Source organism: Thunnus albacares, chromosome 2 (genome assembly GCF_914725855.1).
Source record: "Thunnus albacares chromosome 2, fThuAlb1.1, whole genome shotgun sequence".
Lineage (NCBI taxonomy): Eukaryota > Metazoa > Chordata > Actinopteri > Scombriformes > Scombridae > Thunnus > Thunnus albacares.
The window spans coordinates 9578629-9598075 of NC_058107.1; the positions used below are offsets into that span (position 1 = coordinate 9578629).

The 19447-nt window shown below is 39.4% G+C and overlaps 2 protein-coding genes across 2 annotated transcripts; one reads left to right on the forward strand and one right to left on the reverse strand.

Annotated features, from left to right (window-relative positions):
- The first annotated feature begins 855 nt into the window (after positions 1-855).
- Positions 856-10883, forward strand: dgcr8 (DGCR8 microprocessor complex subunit). Its single transcript, XM_044364899.1, has 14 exons — positions 856-981; positions 1355-2327; positions 3710-3872; positions 4610-4752; positions 5259-5598; positions 5868-6065; positions 6390-6491; positions 6662-6760; positions 6973-7055; positions 7195-7295; positions 7731-7837; positions 8146-8273; positions 8693-8806; positions 8906-10883. The coding sequence occupies exons 2-14, from the start codon at positions 1632-1634 to the stop codon at positions 8987-8989; spliced, it is 2358 nt and encodes a 785-aa protein (XP_044220834.1). The 5' UTR covers positions 856-981; positions 1355-1631; the 3' UTR covers positions 8990-10883.
- A 62-nt stretch (positions 10884-10945) lies between these two features.
- Positions 10946-17463, reverse strand: trmt2a (tRNA methyltransferase 2 homolog A). The gene is made up of 12 exons (XM_044364911.1): positions 17356-17463; positions 15720-16331; positions 15252-15360; positions 14362-14543; positions 13951-14065; positions 13634-13749; positions 13376-13487; positions 13054-13176; positions 12708-12783; positions 12268-12384; positions 12082-12178; positions 10946-11697 (listed from the first exon to the last, which is right to left on the reverse strand). The coding sequence occupies exons 2-12, from the start codon at positions 16325-16327 to the stop codon at positions 11520-11522; spliced, it is 1833 nt and encodes a 610-aa protein (XP_044220846.1). The 5' UTR covers positions 16328-16331; positions 17356-17463; the 3' UTR covers positions 10946-11519.
- Between the last annotated feature and the right edge of the window lie 1984 nt (positions 17464-19447).

Sequence of the window (19447 nt, forward strand, 5' to 3'; positions counted from 1 at the left end):
CTGTGCTCACAAACATCCTCCCGCTGTAGGTGCAGAAAGAGTAGACATCTTGACAGCATAGTTCAATTACATTTACCTGTCAAAGCACCTTGGATGACAGTTAATAGCAGTTATACTTGTAACCCTTGAAAATCTACAGATTTCACACATAGCACAGAAAAAAAACAATATACATTTAGTTTGATAAATGTGTTTGGCAGCATCCACAGACAAGTAAGTAAACCTTGCTTACCTGTCAAATAAAATTGGTTCATGGTTGTAATGGAATATAAAAACAACCTTTTCAGAGCCTTAAAAAAGACCCACACTCTCAGTTTTTGTCCTCTCTTTAGTCCTTTCACCCATTGAATATATGCATACAACTGTACGTTTATGGTGCAAAACTTGTGTAGTTTGCACGTGTATGTTGTTTCCGTTAGTGGCTGATACTCTGTTTTTTGAGCACTTACATTTATGAAAAAGTATTAAGACTTATGCTGTTTGAACCCACTTTCCGATTTGTGAAACCTTTGTTTTACTTATGAAAACAGAAAAAAGGGGAGGGGAGTAGTGAAATCACCTTTTTCATTTCTTTGTTTTCATAAGCAAAATAAATGTTTCACAAATCTGTAAGTGTGTTTAAACAACGTTCAGGCTTTTTCTACGATGTCTAGCACTTTTTCATAAGTGTTACTGGTACGGTGAACCTGCTGCTAAATATCATTAACTATATTTCCCCTTAATTCTGAATTTGATGCTGACTTCAGTTTGGATACTCTAGCGTTTACATTAACGTCATATTAGTAGTCGGCAGATGGACAGCGTGATCAGCCAATTATGAAGAAGCCGGTACCAGGAGGCGGGGCATGGGCTGGTTTACCGCTGTGGTTTTCTTTAAGATGGCGGGGCTGCAACTGAGGCCGTATGGCGGCGCGTCGAGAATAAAATAATTTAGAGAGGTATTTAGGTGCCCGAGAGGAGACAGCTGTGTCATATTTATCGGTGAGTATTCCTGTTATCCATTGACTAAATGTTTTCGGGGTAGCTAAGCATCTATGTAGACGCCTAGAACTGTAACAGTCCGATGGTTGCTTGTTAGCATGTTAGCATTGATGCTAACGTTGCCAGGGGCCCGCTGTGCATCTGCAGACCGGACAGATGCGCTCAAACGAGGTCCTTTCCCATTTTATTTTACGATGCTACGCGTTATTCTTATCCCCACGTATAATTATCCTTTTGTAGCGTTAGATTCCATTTACTGCAGCTACATAACTGCTAGGTACTTCAACTGCCATATCATGGCAGCAGGTTAGTTATAACCGAGCGTGTAAGTTGTTCTTGCTGACATCTGCTCTCACTGTTTCATTTCTTCCAGCTCCCAAAGGAACCCAGTGGAGGATGATCAGTGCCTAGATCCCATATTAAGCTGAATGCATTGTGATTTCCAATAATTGAGACAGTGATTCTGAAAGCTGTCTACATTAATGAAAAGAACAATGTAGTCAGCTTAGCATATTCACCTCTGGTACGTGGTCTATACAGGGATGTGCTTCTGCATGCATTCTGGTTTTAGATAAGGAAGTCTCTGAACAGGTTAGATTTTAAAATAAATAATCAGTTTGTGTAAGGTGTAGTGTTAAATCTAGAGTAAAATGGAGATAGATGATGTTTACGATGTTCTACCCCCTCTCCCCTTGGAGCCACCTGATGATTTTGGCCAAGATGAGGGCAGAGCACCTCCACCACCTCCCCTGCAAACGTCCAGTGACGCAGAGGTAATGGACGTTAGCTCTGGTGGTGATGGATACACATACACCCCAGGGGACGGGGAAGCCAAGCCACAGCAGCCCCTCAGCAAGGGCTCAGTAACTTTCTGTAGCCACCTCTCAGATGAGTCCAGTTCCAACCCACCGTGCCCCAGAACAGCCCGCCACGCTCCCCCAGTCACCAAGTTTCTACCAGATCTCAAGCTGCTCCGAGATGTTAAGATCTGTGTAAGCTTCACTGAAAGCAGCAGTAGCAAAGACAGGAAGGTTTTGTACACAGGCGAAGGACAGGAGAGACGCAGGGATGACTGCTTAGACGGTCTGAATGGTGAGTTGCATGACTTGACTAGCGAGCAGGAGCTAGCTGAGGGTAGCTCTGCAGCAGGAAACACAGCAGGCAGAAGATCGGAGGAAGCTGAGGTAGACGCGGAAAACAAAGTAGAGTTTGCTGTCCTGGATGAGTTGGATGACTTCTACGAGAACTTCCTCGACCATGACGATGGAGAACATGGCGGCTTTAAGTCTGAGGTCATAGTTCAGCAGGAGCAAGCAGATGACGAGGCTGTGGCTTACTCCTATGAGGTAGGTCTATGTTTGCAGTGTCACTTGTCATTGTCAACATTTTAAATTGTTCAGCCACACACCAAATTTGTCCTTAAATGTCAGCCAAATGCTGTAGGCTTAATATAGCCCATAGTGTGGGTTCAGATTGACGTTAGTACTGCGTCAAGAACAAAACACAGACTTGTCATTCCTTTTAAACAGACAACTGCGTTGGTACAGCAGGGTTGTAGACACAGCAAAAAAAAAAACAAGGCTGGCTGGCCAAAAATGTTTAACCTGGCTCAACATTTGCTGCAATGCAACATCCTCACAGTACTGTGGCAAGTAAAATACTGTACGAGTATCCAAGTGCTAAATCTAGGTAGAATACCTTCAAATACTTAAGGTCGACACAGTTAGTGGCGTTTTCTTGCATGCTACTAGGTTTGTTAGAGTGAATTGTGGTTCCCTAAATGAAGACCACACTTCCCTAAATGTTGTTGGATCTTGCACTAATTGTGTATTTAACCACCCTCCTTGTTCCTGGTGTCAGGTCACCCACATAACAGAAACAAATAGTTGTATCTATCCATGGCCATGCAGATAAGTTTGGTTTTATTTGGTGGATATGGATTTGGTTTGGGCATTTGGTTTATGGTCTTTAAAGCATCTGTGTATAATATAGTTTAAGTAAATCAAAGGTACAATAAAAATTTAATCAAGAGGACCAGAAGAAATAATGTTGAGGTGTTTATGTTATGCTTAAACTACTTGATAAAGTATGTACATTAGATATTAGAGCTTAAGCAATAGTTGTTATATCAGTTAGTCAGCAACTATTTATGTAGTCATTTGTCAAGCAAAAAAGGCAAATATTTGCTTGTTCCAGCTTCTCAGATGCAAGGATTTGTTGCTTTTATTGGCTTATTTAACAGTAAATTAATTGGCAGATTAAACAATAATGCAAATAATCATGATTACTAGACAAAACATGTTTATTCTGGCTTTTTTATTATAAAAAAAATCATTAGGTGCGACTGGTTAAGCCAAGATGCAAATGTTCCATTAAGCAAGTGTTTGGTTATCTTTTTGTTTATTTCTTTGTTGATGAAATGAGAAGTGAGATGCTGAAAGAGGTTAGTGCCATCTAATATCTCCCATTAAATGCTGGGTTTCTATCAGACACAAAAGCTCTTCATAACAAGTAACAGTAATAAAAGAGGGAGGATCAAGGTGAGGGATCCCACAGAAGAATCGATTTTTTTTTTTATTTTTTTTTCCCCCCCTTCCATATTGTGGTAGAATTTAGTATGATTGTGGTTGTTTAATCAGTTTATATTTCCTCTCATTTGAGGCTTTCAAAGCTCCCTTAATGTGGTGACCCATCCCTCTCTGCCTGCCTTAACCACTGACTCTTCCAGGAGGAGTTTGACAATGATGTGGATGCCCTGCTGGAGGAGGGCATGCCGGTCCCAAAAAAGATGCGTCCAGCAGAGGAAAAATATGGTGGGGACAGTGATCATCAGTCAGATGGTGAAGGAGGTGTTCAGCCCATGATGACCAAAATTAAGACTGTCCTGAAGAGTGAGTGGTGGATCTGTCTGTTTTAGGGTCGGGTAGAAATTGAATCTGGTTTTTGTACAACGGAGCACGGTAGGGCTGGGCAGTATATCGATATTATATCAATATTGTGATATGAGAATAGATATCGTCTTAGATTTCAGATATCGTAATATTGTGATATGGCATAAGTGTCCTGGTTTCAAAGGCTGCATTACATTAAAGTGATGTAATTTTCTGAATTTACCAGACTGATCTGGCTGTTCTATTATTTGACTTTATCCACTTAATCACTATATCCACATTACTAATGATGATTTATTAAAAATCTCATTGTGTAAATATTTTGTGAAAGCACCAATAGTCATCCCTACAATATTGTCGCGATATCGATATTGAGATATTTGGTCATAAATATTGTGATATTTCATTTTGTCCATATCGCCCAGCACTAGAGCACTGTACTGTGATATTAAAGTATCAGCTACACACAGGATATGAGTGGATTTTGCAGTAAAATGATAAAACTTATAGAACGGTTGTAATTGTGATTCATAATTATCTGTATTGCTGATATAGATTACAATGCAGGGTTCCTCCAGGAAATTGTTTAGCAGATGTGGTAAGCTCTGCACAACCAAATAGTGGTATCACTTTTGTGGTAACACACAATCGCTTTCTAATAATTCAAAGAGTTTACTACATGCAGTAAGAGTGTAGTAATTAGCACAGGTATTTACATGAGGTCTTCTCTGTGCCAGGTCGGGGGCGACCACCCACCGAGCCTCTACCTGACGGATGGATCATGACATTCCATAACTCGGGCATTCCAGTCTACCTGCACAGAGAGACCAGAGTGGTAACCTGGTCCAGGCCCTACTTCCTCGGGACTGGAAGTATTAGGGTAAGATGCAACACAAGTTTCATGTTTAAATAACTTATCACACTGACATGAAAAGTGTATCAGCTTTTTAGAACACCCTTAAGTGAGGATGAAAACATTGTAAGTTGTAGGTTTACTGTTGCTGAAGTTACTATGACATTGCATTGGACAAATGGTTTTTCTACTCAGGTAATAATGTAGAGATTCAAAGGAGTTTGTGTGTGTGAAAACCGGCTCCTCTGCCAATATTGGCAAAAGACTTCAGGGAAAAACAGGAGTTCAAAAGAGGTCATTTAACAGAAAATTTCCAGCACATATTTATTTTTATTTTCCACTTTTTTCATAAATGTAATTGAAACTGACAGTCTACCCCTTTCAGAGTTGAGAAACAGGAAATAACCCTCTAAAGGTCATGAAAGCACTTCAGCTTAGTTCTTGAAAGTCAGGGAAAACTGACAATACTGTCTACACAGTTTGTTGCAACTCTTGGTCCTCTTTTCTTTTTTTTTCTTCTTTTTTTCATACAGAAACATGACCCGCCCACCAGCAGCATCCCTTGCCTACACTACAAGAAAATGAAGGAACGGGAGGAAAGGGAGCTGAATGGGGAGGTGATTCCTAATGCAGAGGAGTCTCCAGTCAAGCCCAGTGAGGAGGCCAACGGTGAAGAGAGAGCAGGCAAGTCAGACACCGCGACCGAGGAGCAGGACGACGCCCCTGCCTCTAGTATGGCTGACTGTGGCCTGGATGGAGATGTCACCACCAATCACAGCCAGCAGGGTAAGGAGTCCCAGCCCTGTGACACTGCCCAAGGAGCCCTAGGACAAGTCAAGGCCAAGGTGGAGGTGTGCAAGGATGAGTCTATAGGTAAGAACTTTTTATAGTAGACTGCAGGGACCTGGGGCCTCATTTATGAAACTGAGCATAGGATCTATACAAAAAGTTTTATGTTTGCACAAAAGGCAAAAATGTGTACACCAAAAAATACTTGATGCATTTTGTGAAATGAGGTCCCTGGACCACGGCATTGCCACTGCTACGATTTAAATGTTGTGTTTTTGTTGCTGCAAGAACTTATCGCCAAGCTGTTTTTGTGTAAAATCAATTAACTTAATAACTTTATAAAACCTCCACAGAACTTGAAGACTTTCGCCAGTACCTGGAAAAATGCTTTGACTTTGAACAAGTGACCGTGAAGAAGTTCCGTACCTGGGCTGAGCGAAGGCAGTTCAACAGAGACGTAAAGAGGAAGCAGGCAGAGTCAGAGAGACCCATCCTGCCTGCAAACCAAAAACTCATCACACTGTCAGTCCAAGATGCTCCCACCAAGAAGGGTAAGTTAGAAAAATAATACATTTTGTGAATATCTTGACTTCATGTAAACAAATAATTATCTGTGAAGCCTTATATAGCTAAGCCATGGTCATCCAAAAATCTATTACTACTATAACTATTTCAAAACTTATTGTCAGCATTTTCTCTGTGCAAAGAGGGAACTCAAACTCAGAGTTAAAGTGTATCAAACTTTAAAAAGCCTTTTATGTCTGTTATTGAATATGAATATGAATATGAATATTAATATGAAGTATCTTTACTAAGATTGTTGAAGTGGTCATTTCATTATATTGTTTATTGACACAACTCTCATTTTTAATCAGAATTTGTCATCAACCCTAACGGAAAATCTGAAGTTTGCATCTTACATGAATATATGCAACGTGTCCTAAAGGTTCGACCTGTTTACAACTTTTTTGAATGTGGTAAGTTTTCCTTTTGGGTATTTGAAGTCCTATGTCACACTCTCACTCTCTACATTACCACCCTCTGCAGCCTGTGTGCACACTAAACTGCTTTTACATCTGTAATAAATGACATCATTAAAGCATTACAACATTCATATCAAATCAAACCAAGTTTTTGTGTCCCACAGAGAACCCAAGTGAACCCTTTGGAGCGTCAGTCATTATAGACGGAGTAACGTACGGCACAGGAACCGCAAGCAGTAAAAAACTTGCCAAGAATAAAGCTGGTAATTTCTTTACTTTCTTTGCATTGTGATAGGTTTGTAGGTGTATGTCACAATTACTATCAGTGCTAGAAGTGAGTACAATGTGATGATTTCCCCTCATGTCACACCCTTCCTACACTAAGAATACAAAGGGTAGTTGCACTGTTGCATGTTGATTGAAATGTGACCGGTATTGGCTCCCTCTCTGACTGCTGATTTGGTGTAAACTCCAGCTCGAGCCACACTGGAAATCCTCATCCCTGACTTTGTGAAGCAGACGTCTGAGGAGAAGCCTGTTGAGGGTGATGAACTGGAGGTACTTCTCTTCCCATTTTTGATATTTATAAGATGATTTCAGTATAAGCATCACCAATATTTGAGGGAGGTAAGGGATGTAGAACGTTTCCTTTTGAAGGTTAATGCAGAGATAACGTTCAGTGTGCTCTGTCCCACAGTATTTTAATCATATCAGTATAGAAGACTCAAGAGTGTATGAGCTGACCAACAAAGCAGGACTACTTTCGCCATATCAGATTCTTCATGAGTGCCTTAAAAGGTAAGAAGCAACACATACAGCAATTCCACCAAGAAAGTAAACCTTTGTCGTAAAATTGGAACCTGGTATCTGTAGTTTGTACATAATTAAATGTGTTCATCTATATAGTTGAGTGTTATAAAACAAGCCGACACAATATATCTACGGTGATAAAATTACAGTTTAAGTTATGTTCAAATGAGTGATTTCAAGCAGTTTATTGGTTGCATAGGTTAAAACATTCTTTGTACTCTGCCGTTGAGAAATGTTGATCAGCTTTCTGGCTAGAACCTGTCCTTGTTGCTAATGGTGAACAGGCCTCCGCATCGTCTATTACAACAGCTCTGCCACCTTTACTGTCTGACCTGTTCCCTCACTGCTGCAGAAGGTAACAATGTGCGACAGTCAAAGGTTTCAGATATTTCTGTGAAATTAAATGTTGTTGTGTGCCTGCAGAAACCATGGGATGGGAGACACCAGCATTAAATTTGAGGTGATCCCAGGAAAAAACCAGAAGAGTGAATACGTGATGACTTGTGGGAAACATACAGTGCGTGGTTGGTGTAAGTAAACCCTAATCCTCATCTACACACATTGTGAGACAGGTGATGTGTTTTAACAGTTACAATTTAACATTTCAGGCGTGGAAAATGAAGTGTTAGCTCTCTGTATTTGCTTTAGGACTAAGTAATATTTGAGAATTTGATGCTATTAATGCACAGCTTTAAATCAATGTTACTGTTGACATTTAATTTACATAGTTCTACATGTCAGTTTTAAACTTTACATTTGCCGCCTGCTGTCCTGAATAGAACCACAGCACACATTCCTACAGTGACAGGTTTTGTACATTGATTATCTTTGCCACCAGGCAAGAACAAGAGGGTCGGCAAACAACTAGCATCTCAGAAGATCTTGCAGATGCTTCATCCCCACGTCAAGAATTGGGGCTCACTGCTGCGAATGTATGGCAGAGAGAGCAATAAGATGGTGAAGAAGGTGCGTATTCTCAGTTAGTACCTGCTGCAAAGCTTCTGTATTCATGGATAACTTCACTACAGAAAAGTTTGCTTTTATTTATTTTTCTGTTTCGCCTTGAGCTTCATTTAAAGTAAATATTTCATATCTGGTTTCGAGTGGATCATTTTGGTTTGGCAGTACTGCTTGTTAATACACATTAAAGTTAACACTGAAACTCTAAAAGCAATCACAATGTCTCTCTGCACAAACTCTTCAAATGGCTTTGTGGAGCAATTATCAGACCATTTTAGATAAAATTGTTCATTAACATGTTGCTTATATGATGCTTCTTCAGAGAACAACTAGTGAAATGTAAACAGCAATGTTCTTGTATTGAAGATAGTTCTTTATTATGCAAGTATGTCTCCATGACTTTTCGAACAACTGCTCTTTTTCAGGAGAGCTCTGACAAGAGCGTGATCGAGCTTCAGCAGTATGCCAAAAAGAACAAGCCAAACCTTCACATCTTGAACAAACTGCAAGAAGAAATGAGGAAACTGGCCAAGCAGAGGGTAAGAATTGTTTCCTGTTGTGCAGAGCACAGAAACCCTACAGCTGGATTGATCAAGTAAATGTGACATACGATGTGCTTTATTGTATTTGTACACCAGGAGGAAACCAGGAAGAAACCCAAGATGACCATCATGGAGTCTGCTCAGCCCGGGAGCGAACCCCTCTGCACTGTCGACGTTTAACGTCCATCAGAATCACTGATGAAGCACGGCACTGAAACCCAGTCACTGTCAGACATCACACACACACCATCTTTCACTTAATTATGCATCACTGAGATCTAATGGCAATATAGTAACACATTGAGAAAGCCGGTAGAACTGCTTGCTTGCTTGCTTCACCCACGTTTTATTGGTTCAGCTGGTAGATGTCAGGGTAGAACTAAATGCACTAACAGACCGTAGAGCAAATATCATCTACCTCTCTAGATGCATCCTTACTATGTATGGCACTAGGAGAAATCACCAAGGGTGCAGAGAAGTTCCCAAGATTTGATAACATAATAAAATGCATGTTCCTCCAACTTCAAAGAACCACTACACTTCTTGGTTTTGTTATGAAATGTCGTTTTCAACAGCCGCAATCTTACAGTACCAGCACCTGTAGTTTTGTTTGTGCTTAAAGTATTTGAAAGGGACTACTAATACTCGTGTATTAATACCATTCATTTAATTGGTAAATTAAATTACTTGTTTATTGCGTATTTTAATGGTCGGTGTTTTGGATATTTTGGGTGGTGAATACAAATATGCCATTTTATTTTTCCTCAGAATGGACAGTTGTCTTGGTTTGCACGATTTAAAAAAAAAACATGCGTTGTGAAGTGTTCACTATTCAGAGCTATCGTTATGCACTCATGTCCTGTCCTGAAATCACTGCTTTTAGGATGCTGGGAGGTGACCTTTGTATTTAGAGGGACTTGTTGCCTTTTCTTTTTTTTCGTTGTTGTTGTTGTTTGTTTTTTTTTTTCCTTTTGGCGATACAAGAAACTGACGTCCTGCTCCCCATGCCAACACTGCAGCTAACCTAAGCACAGGGCCATAGAGTACTGTAATATAAAAGGTAAAGGAACATTTCTTTTATGCTCTTAGTTCTCGCTAGCATTTCAACATGTCGACTTTATATTAAAGTACTAACGCCATGCACACCAACTAATCATTTAGTACATTTCAGTTGCTTTTCATTTGTGGTGCCCTTAGAAGAAATCCTGTTGGCTACATGTTGCCTTAGTTAATCCATTTCATGAAGGGCTCAGAGTATACACAGTAAATTGGACCTAAAATACCCTTCAACCGGAAGTGGAAAGACCAAGCCCCCTTTACTTGATAAAGCATTTATTGTTTAGCCAGTTAGTATTTTTAATGACAGCCTATAAGACAACCGATACTTTAAGAAAATTGCCTACAGCATGTGCAGATTTTTAAGACTTGTCTTAACGGATTGTGTATTTTGTTTGTGTACGTTTGCCATCCTTGTGACAGCTGATCATGCGTCTTGATCATATTTTCTAACCACAAGTAGAATACATTTTTCAAAAGGCAGCCTTGCAAAATTAAGTTGGTACACTGACATGAACAGAATACGATCAAGTCATTTCGTCCAACACAAGCTGATGAAACAGTGTAAACCAAAGCTTAAATACAGTCTTATGCATTTTATAGAATACTTAATGTTGCTGCAAACTGTACAGTAGAAACTAATCTATAAAAACAAAGGAAAATAGACGCATTACTTGCTGGAACAAAATAGAAACTGCTGTGCATTCTTTGTCAAGTATTTGGCCTGTGCTTTTTCTACTAAACATACATGGACACATCGCTGTTTAGACACAAGGCTGATGTGATGTTGTAGATTGCTTTAAGAATGTGTTTTCCCCTCTGTACGCTTGTCGTCTTGCCAAATGTGTGTCAGTGTGAGAAGAAGAAAAAAAAAATACTGCATTTGCATGTTTTGCTGTTGAGTTGTACCAATGACTTGTTTGAGATGTTGCTGCCTAGGAAAATGAAGTATATTGCAACCTGAGCTCCATGACTTCAGTGATATTTGTTATGCAAAATAAAATGTCTTGACTAATAACTAGAAGGGCTTTTTGTTTTATTCAGTGTCAGAATGATGAAACACTCAGAAACAAGAGGCGATTTACAAACCAAGGTGGCACTTTTAATAAGGAAATCTTCCATAGTACTCATTAGTGCAGTGTTTTCCTTTTTTACAGTTGAACAGTGTAGCTGAAGGAAATCAAAACTAATTTGAAGCCTGATCAAATTAAGCTCTTGACATAGTTCACAAAACAGTTCATTTATGAACAAATGTGGCTGACTAAAGTTCTTAAACTAAAAAGGCATATTAGGTAAAGAGACACCGGGACATTAATCCAGGATCACAGTCCATAGCGCTCAATTTAAGCAAAATAATGCATACAGTTTTAACTGAACAAGAAGCACAAATGAATAATGCATGAGAAAATAAAGACTTAACTGGATCGGACGCTTTACATTAGGTAAAGGGTCAATACATTTATAGATGCAACTACAGTTGAGTGGTAAATGACAATTTAAACTTAGGATTGCCTTGCAGGTGCACGTGACAGAGGAAAGAGTGCTACCATTAACAGTTATTTTTCCTTGAGAGAGTGTATGCATTCATTTTTCTACTGTTGAAAGCTCCACTGGGCATCAAAGCCCTATCAAACTGTACAGGGCCTGAAACAGGCTAAGATCCTGTCTCTTCCTTATTGCTGCTGCTCTGCTGCTGCTGGGAGTTGTAGTCCACCCTTTCCAGCAGCAGGAGCATCTCGACATGCATGGTCTGAGGGAACAGATCCACGGCCATCGCTCGTACTGGACGGAACGGGGCTCCGTGAACTCGGTTGGATGGCGCTCTGCACAGGCTGATGAGAAAAAGAATGTCAACACAAGATAGATAGAGTACGTTGTTAAACCCAAAGGGAAATTAAAGTGTTACAGCAGCCACTTGACATAGATCAAAACACAAAAACAATGAGGTAGGTAAAGAAAAAAAACGCAATTAAAGGCTAAATTAACAGGATAACTAAAATAGAATACAGACTAGAAATATAAACATAACTATAATACACCTAGATTTACCATTTTATACCATGCCATTATTCAGAATGATAGCTGATGTGACAGTATAATTTATTCTGACTTTAATTGTCTCTAATAAAAGTCAGTTAACGGAGCTAATAGCGACAAATTGATTCAATCTTAACTGCTGCTTATGAGAGCCAAAAAACGAAGAGATAATGACTCACTCAATGAAGTTGGTCATGGCTGCTTTGGCATTACACGCCACATAAACCAGCCTCTTCAGATGCTCTGCTCTCCTGATGGCGAGTATCACCTTGGAATCTGTTTCATTAAGACAACAACCTGATCTGTTACACACCTTTGAGTAAATTGATTTCAGTTGTCGTGTTTTGGTTGTTATTTTTACTCACGCAGGCCTGCCCTTGGTGGATCCACGATGGCTGTGACGTTAGGTGACACAAGAGCATTGAGAATGTTGGGGAACACATCCTCAGCTTTTCCACAGTGAAACTCAATATTACTAAGACCTTAAAATACAAACAGATGAAATAAATCAATAAATCAGAGAGGTGGAAAACAAAGAAAGGTCACTTTGTGAAACCAGGGGCCTGTACTACAAAGCTTCTATTTTCTGTTATGTAGGTATAATAATGGTGAATACTGAGGTTGATCATCTCTCATCTATCTTATCACTACCACCTTCAGGAGCTCCATTATCAGGAACTTTATGCTTATCACAAACTCCAATCTCAATACAAAAAGTCTACTAGCAGCTTCATTCCTATCAGTTTAAACAGTCCGACAGCAAATGACACTGCAAATCACTGACGACTGTTATCTGGTGTTTTACCATTTAGCTTTGCATTAACTTTGGCATCCTCCACTGCTTCCTGGCACAGCTCGATCCCAATCACCTTCCTCACCCTCTGGAGACAAAAGCCACAAAGACGTCACAGCTTGCCAGAAAATACATATATATATATATTCCAGAACAAATATAATATTACAGGTTCATTTTTCAAAATCTCAAATTCAGAGCTTCTGGACTGTAAACATGCTGTTATCATGTTGCGATTTTGATAAAGAGGCTTCGAGATGTGTATAATGTAGTGTCTACATACAGTCAGGAAAAGCTTCTTGTGCAGTTTTTAAAATTGAACAACATTTCTGAATCTCACAACATATTCACACGTTACCTTAGCCAGAGAGATGCCGATGGTTCCTGTCCCACAGCACACATCCAGCACCGTGCTGTCCTGATCCAGCTGGGCCCACTCCCCCACTGCAGAGTACAGTACCTCTGCTGCTCCTGTGTTCACCTGGCAGGTAACACACACTTTATGGTATTAATTCAAAAGGGAGGATGTTAAGTGCATAGAGGTTTACAGTTGTGTTGCAAAACTAGGAACCATCATGCAGTTGTGTGTTGTAAAAATAAACATGCAACTGTTGGGGAACTTTTGGTGGTTCTGGAAATATTTGAGGTTAATTAATAATCAAGCCGTTTCTCTTTCTTACCTGGAAGAAGGAATGAGGAGATATTCTGAATTTTAGACCGAGGAGTTCCTCGTGAATGCAGCCCTCTCCAGCCACCAGCTCACAGGGCAGGTCTTCAAGGTTAGGAGAAGTCCTTAGCAGCCAAAAACACACATTTAGCTCAATCTACAGTACGTATATGTAGACATTTCTATAGTCTACTCCCCGCCATTTCTCCTGCAGTTCTTCTGAATACTGAGGGATTGTAACTCATTGAGCATCATGATTTTTCTTTCTCACCTTTGACCCTCTCTAACAAAGTAAAGACAGGTGACGCCGCTGTCTTTTCCCTCTCCTTCTGTAAAGTACTTCCTCATGGAGCTCTTCAATGCATCCAGTTCTTCCTCCTCAAGTTTCTAGAGTCATTGAAGAAGAGAACAAAAGCAGAAAGAGGGAGAGAAAAAAGATTTTATCAATAAGAGACCTTGATGGTGTGCTTGCTCAGCTGTAACTACAAAACAGACTTAATCATCTGGTTACAATCCACATGTCAAGTGCATTTGCAGTCTGAAAGGGAAAGAAATCAGACAGTTTGTTAAGAGAGAACATTTCTTTACCTGTGGGTTGAAGAACACTACAGCCATGGCTTGTTTGGTCCTTGTAGTGCGTACAGTCAGCTGCTTCCAGTGGCCTTCATATGTTTCAGGACTGTATACAGAGTACGGTGTTGTTCTGTATTTTAAATAATGGAGGGGGCACAATTAGAAATGTGTTAACATGACATGAAAGTGACCGTGATTATGAATTCATTTAAATTTAAACTAAAATTTCACATCGACTCAAACGATATTGATGATATGATATGAATTATTTAAATGCTTCAAGGTTAAGCTTTATATTTGGAGTAAATACTCCCCAGTGTGTGAAACATGTCAGCTGTTAAAAAGATGCTTTGGTGCTAATTTAAAATGTGACATGTCAATTTTCTTAACACCTGTGAAACCCATTTATGTGAATTATGTGGACACCTGATGAACTTTTGAAACTCGCTGACGACTCTCTTGGCCTCGGCTGAGACGTGGCACGTGTCTGCTGGCCCCACCACAGCACACGAGCCACCTTTATACTTCCCCAGGCGGAAACCGATGGTCTTATCCTCACCATCCGCACCCACTGAAATGAGGAACTCGCACTTGTTTCTGTACTCTGTCTGCCATGATAAAGTTGGAGAAATGCGACCGAGGTTAGAGGGATTAGACAACACTGCGTTTCAAGTTTCATTTTAATTGAGCTATCAAATATTATGAAAACTTTCTCTGATTCCAGCTCCTAAAATGTGATGATATGTTGCTTTTCTCTTTATTATATCACTGTCAGTTAACTGTCTTGTAGTTTTGGACTGTTGGTCAGACAAGACAAGTAATCTGAAGACATCACAATGGGATTCAGGAAATTGTTGCAGGCATTTTTCACCATTTTCTGACATTTTTTAGAGTAAACAATGAATCGATCTGTCAAAAAAAATGACCAATTTGATAACGAAAATAATTGTTGGTTAGTTGCAACCCTAAAAAAAAAATATATATATCTTTTAGCTGTCCAGTGGCGGATGTTGGAAAGTAGGGCTGCAACTAGCAATTATTTTCATTATCAATTAATTTGCAGATTATTTGTAGTTGTTTGGTCTTTAAAATGACAGAAGATGGTGTATCAGTTTCCCAGAGCCCAAGATGACGTCCTCTAATGTCTTGTTTTGTTCGACAACAAAACCGCAAAATATTCCATTTACAGTGATATAAAAACAGACCTAAGCAGCAAATCCTCTAACTGGTGAAAGTGCAACCAGCAAGTTTTTTTACATTTTTGCATTGCAAAATATGCATGTAATATGTGTATCTCATTAACAAGTGACACGTACCAGTGTAGGAGATGGTCGAATGGCTTCCAGAGGACAACACATTTTGTTATATTTTCCTTTCTGTGCAAACAGCCAGGGCAGCATGGCTTTGTTGGTGCTGCCAATCTCTCTGAAAAATAAAACAAGGTGGCATTTAGTGCCGACTGTACAGCGAGTGTATTTTTTCCTCTGCAAAACGTTACCCATGCAGATTTATCATTTTCCCCGTAATGTTTAGGGCAGAGTTTTACACAGTCAGTCTGTAAAATCTGCAATAATGCTTAACTCATAAAAAAAACCCACAAAGATTTAATGTGATGGTCTAAATACTGTTTCAAGTGATTCCCACACTGACGAGAATGAAAGATGGTCAAACTTGGAGTTACTGAATGTCAACACAGAATACTGGCCGCCAGGAGATTCCATAAAACATGTTATTGACCTGTTGATGTTGATCTGATTTGACTCCATGTAAATGATACCACTCACTTGGCCAGCCTCTGCAGAACCGCCACCACCTCCTGCTCCTTCCTCCTCAGCTGCTCCTCGTAAGGCACATTCCACAGAGGAGTCACCACGTTGGCGATCTGAACACTGAGCGGCTCCTCCTCCTCATCCGCCTCTGTTCGCTTGGATGGGGGCTGCCCTCCCGCGCCCTCTCCCTCCTCCTGCCTCCTCTTCCTCAGGATAGGGTCCGCTTTGGGCTTGGCCAGCCTGACACTCAGCACCTGGCCCTTCCACTGCATCCCGTGCACCATCTTCATGGCCTTGTCACGTTCCTCCTCATTCTTAAAGGTGACGAAAGCAAACGTCTGCCTGCCGAACAGCTTGATTTTGTGCGGGTTGAGGCTGTGCTTGGCCAGGAACTTCTTCAGGTCGTTGAAGCCGATGAACTTGGGCAGGTTCCTGATCTCTACTTTGTAGATCTCAGATGTGAAGAGGTCCTCTTTGATGTAGCGGTACATGCTGGGGTCAGAGGCTGCCTCGCTCTCTCCTTCAGCTTTGACATCATCTGTGGAGTCCTGGGGGACGTCATCGGGCTTCTCCTCCTTTGCAGCTGGTGCATCAGCTACAGGGCTGCTACTGACATCTGCCATGGCTCTGTTTGGTTGTAAAACGACTAAACCAGTTAGAAGACTGTTTGATACTGATTTACTCTCAAAAACAAAGATTAAAGGAAGGGTTTACAATTTTCCAAGTCTGTCTTAAAACAAATGAATACATGAAACATGTTTTTCTTGCCATAATCATTCCTCCTGTTCATGATGACCATTAGAAGATCCCTGCATAATGCACTCTCAATGTAAGTGATGGGGACAAAATCCACAGTCCTCCTTCTGTGCAAAAATGGATTTAAAAGTTTATGTGACACTAATATGAAGCTTCAGCTGCACAAATGAGTCAAATCAAGTAGATATCTTTCAATGTTACAGTCTTTTTAGTGCCAAAGTCCCTCTTTTTGTTTCTATACATCTACATCAGCTCAACAGGGAAACACAAAGAGGGAATTTGATGCTAAAAAGACTGTAAATGTGACAGATATCCACTTGATCTGACTAACTCTGACTGCTGAAGCCTCCTATAAGCTTCAGATACACTTTTAAATGCACTTTTTCACAGAACCAGAAAATTTTGCCCCCATCACTTGCATTGAAATTATATTTGAAGGGGATCTTATAACAGCCAGTATGAAGACACACTTGAAAAGTTGTGAACCTATCCTTTAAAAGTGGCTTTGACACTATTGTGGGTCGACTTTCAGAAGAAGTAACTTAATCTGTCAAAACGGAAATGAGAAAGTGCAGCAATATGTTCGCATGAATATACACGTAACTGTAAAAGCACCGATATTTAGAAGCTATGTGAGATAATAGATACAATAACTGTATATATAAGATAATATACAAATCATATTAAGAGCTTTGTATCACCTAAACAGTTTACAGAAGTATCTAATGTTAGCTAAACAACACTGACTCACTGCTTTCTTCCTTGTTTACACAAAACAATTTATTGGTATCTATTTTTATATCTGACAATTTATCGTTTCCTATCATGCTAAATATTGACAACGGCGACACTGACTACAAAGATAATCCAGATGATGTTTTGGGGGGTTTCTTACCGTTTTACATGTATTTCTAACTGCACTCCTCACTGAGCTGTGCAGCGCGCTGCCATGTTGATTTAACCACGTGTAGCGGTGAACTGTGAACTCTTTAAAGTGGCAGTGTCATCTCAGGGCTGAGAGTCATATCCATTTTGTTTCATTTTTGGCCTTGGCTACTTTGTATTTATCATAAACAGACAGTCTATGTTATTTAAAGGATTCCTTGTTCCCATTCAACAATAATTGTTGCGACTGTTTTACATTTATTTCAACCAGAACTTTATTTGTCCCCCAGGGGAAATGTATCTTGCAGCAGGGTACAACACACAACATGCACAGACATGATACATGTGCTAAAACTCACCATGCAGGCTTACACGATGTCACTGCAGCTCTATATGCAACTCCAGAAAGTAAATAAGTACATATACTCACTGTACTTTTACTTGAGCATTTCCATTTGATGCTACTTTATACTTCCACTTTACTACATTTCAGAAGGAAATATTGTACATTTATTTCCACATTTATCCACTACATTTATTTGACAGTTTTAGTTACTTATCAGATGAAGATTTGACACAATGGATAATATAACAAGTTTTTATAATACAACACATTGTTAAAGATGAAACCAGTGGTTTCCGACCTTTTTGGCTTTTGACGTCTTACATAAAGCAGTGTGTAGCAGATGTCTGTGAGTTATTAACAGCTCCACCAAATAGTGATTTCTCCCTCTAAACTTCTCACATGGTTTCATTTCAACAAATGTTCAAATGATCCAATGTTTCATTAAAAATAAAAGATTAGAGAAAAAAACTAGCTAACTGTATATAAAGTAGTTCAAACTAGCTCCACCTCCAGCAGCTACAACAGTAACATGCAGTTTACACACTGATGCTTCAGTATTAATAATCTAATGATGTCATATATACAGTAATAATCAGTCACTGCAGAACAAGTACTTTTACTTTTATACTATAAAATAATTTAAGTAGGTTTTTTCAAGTAGGACTTTTACTTGTAATGTAATGGAGTATTTTTGCATTACTGTATTGGTACTTGTACTTGAGTAAAGGATCTGAATACTTCTTCCACCACTGTGCAATTCCCTCATAGGACCATTATTATGTTATTACTATTATGTTAGAGCACATTAAATAAGTACCATAAGGCCAGTATTTTTAAAAGACTGGGGAACTATATTATATGTACACGAATGCAAAGTGGAAGCCTATCAGGATTAATAATTTAATTAATTTTCTTCAGAATGGCAAATGTTTATAGAGTAAATGATATGTGCTATAGGATCTAAACTAGGCTATAAGAAAAACATCTAAACAACTAGTTTGTGTTATTGCTGGCAGGAGGCAGAATACCATAATTAAGGCATTGATCGTCTATAATGCTGTGTTAGACCCTCCTTCTATATACAATATATTCAAACATCAGTCAAATTCTCAATGTTTACATTATAAATGGTTTTTCTCTAACAATTGTAGTATAGAAGTGTCCACTTTGTGGCACAAGTACCTTATAATTTCTCCTTCTCTGGTTCTTTTCTATTTCAGTTTACGTTATGCATTTTACTTCCAGTAAAATTGCTTATAGTCAAATCGCAACAAACTAATTTCTAATACATACAGTATATGATGCATAGAGTGGGAAAAATTGTTGGGCTCTATAGGGATCTACAGCTCATTTTAATACATAAAAAAGTCATAAAACACATTTCATGGTGTGAATGATAATATATTTGTGTCATCTCCTTGCTTATTTGATTATGGTGACAGTGTAAAGCACTTAATAAATGTATTGAACAGTATTGAAAAGAGATGAAAGGTAAGACACAAGGCGGTTTCTTGCTATACGTGGACTACATGTGTGCATAGGACCCCTGTGACTGCTATGAGGCCCCTCTGCACCAACGTATCCGTCTTCTCCTCAAATATAAATTGACACTTTTGGTAATAAAGCCTCCTCAATCACGAGACTGGCCAGCAGCTGTCCTATGATGACTTTGCTTCTTAAAAATCTAGGAAGGTAGGGTGATGATGATGATGATGATAATGATGAGGATGATGATAATTGAAAGCCCTGTTTTAAT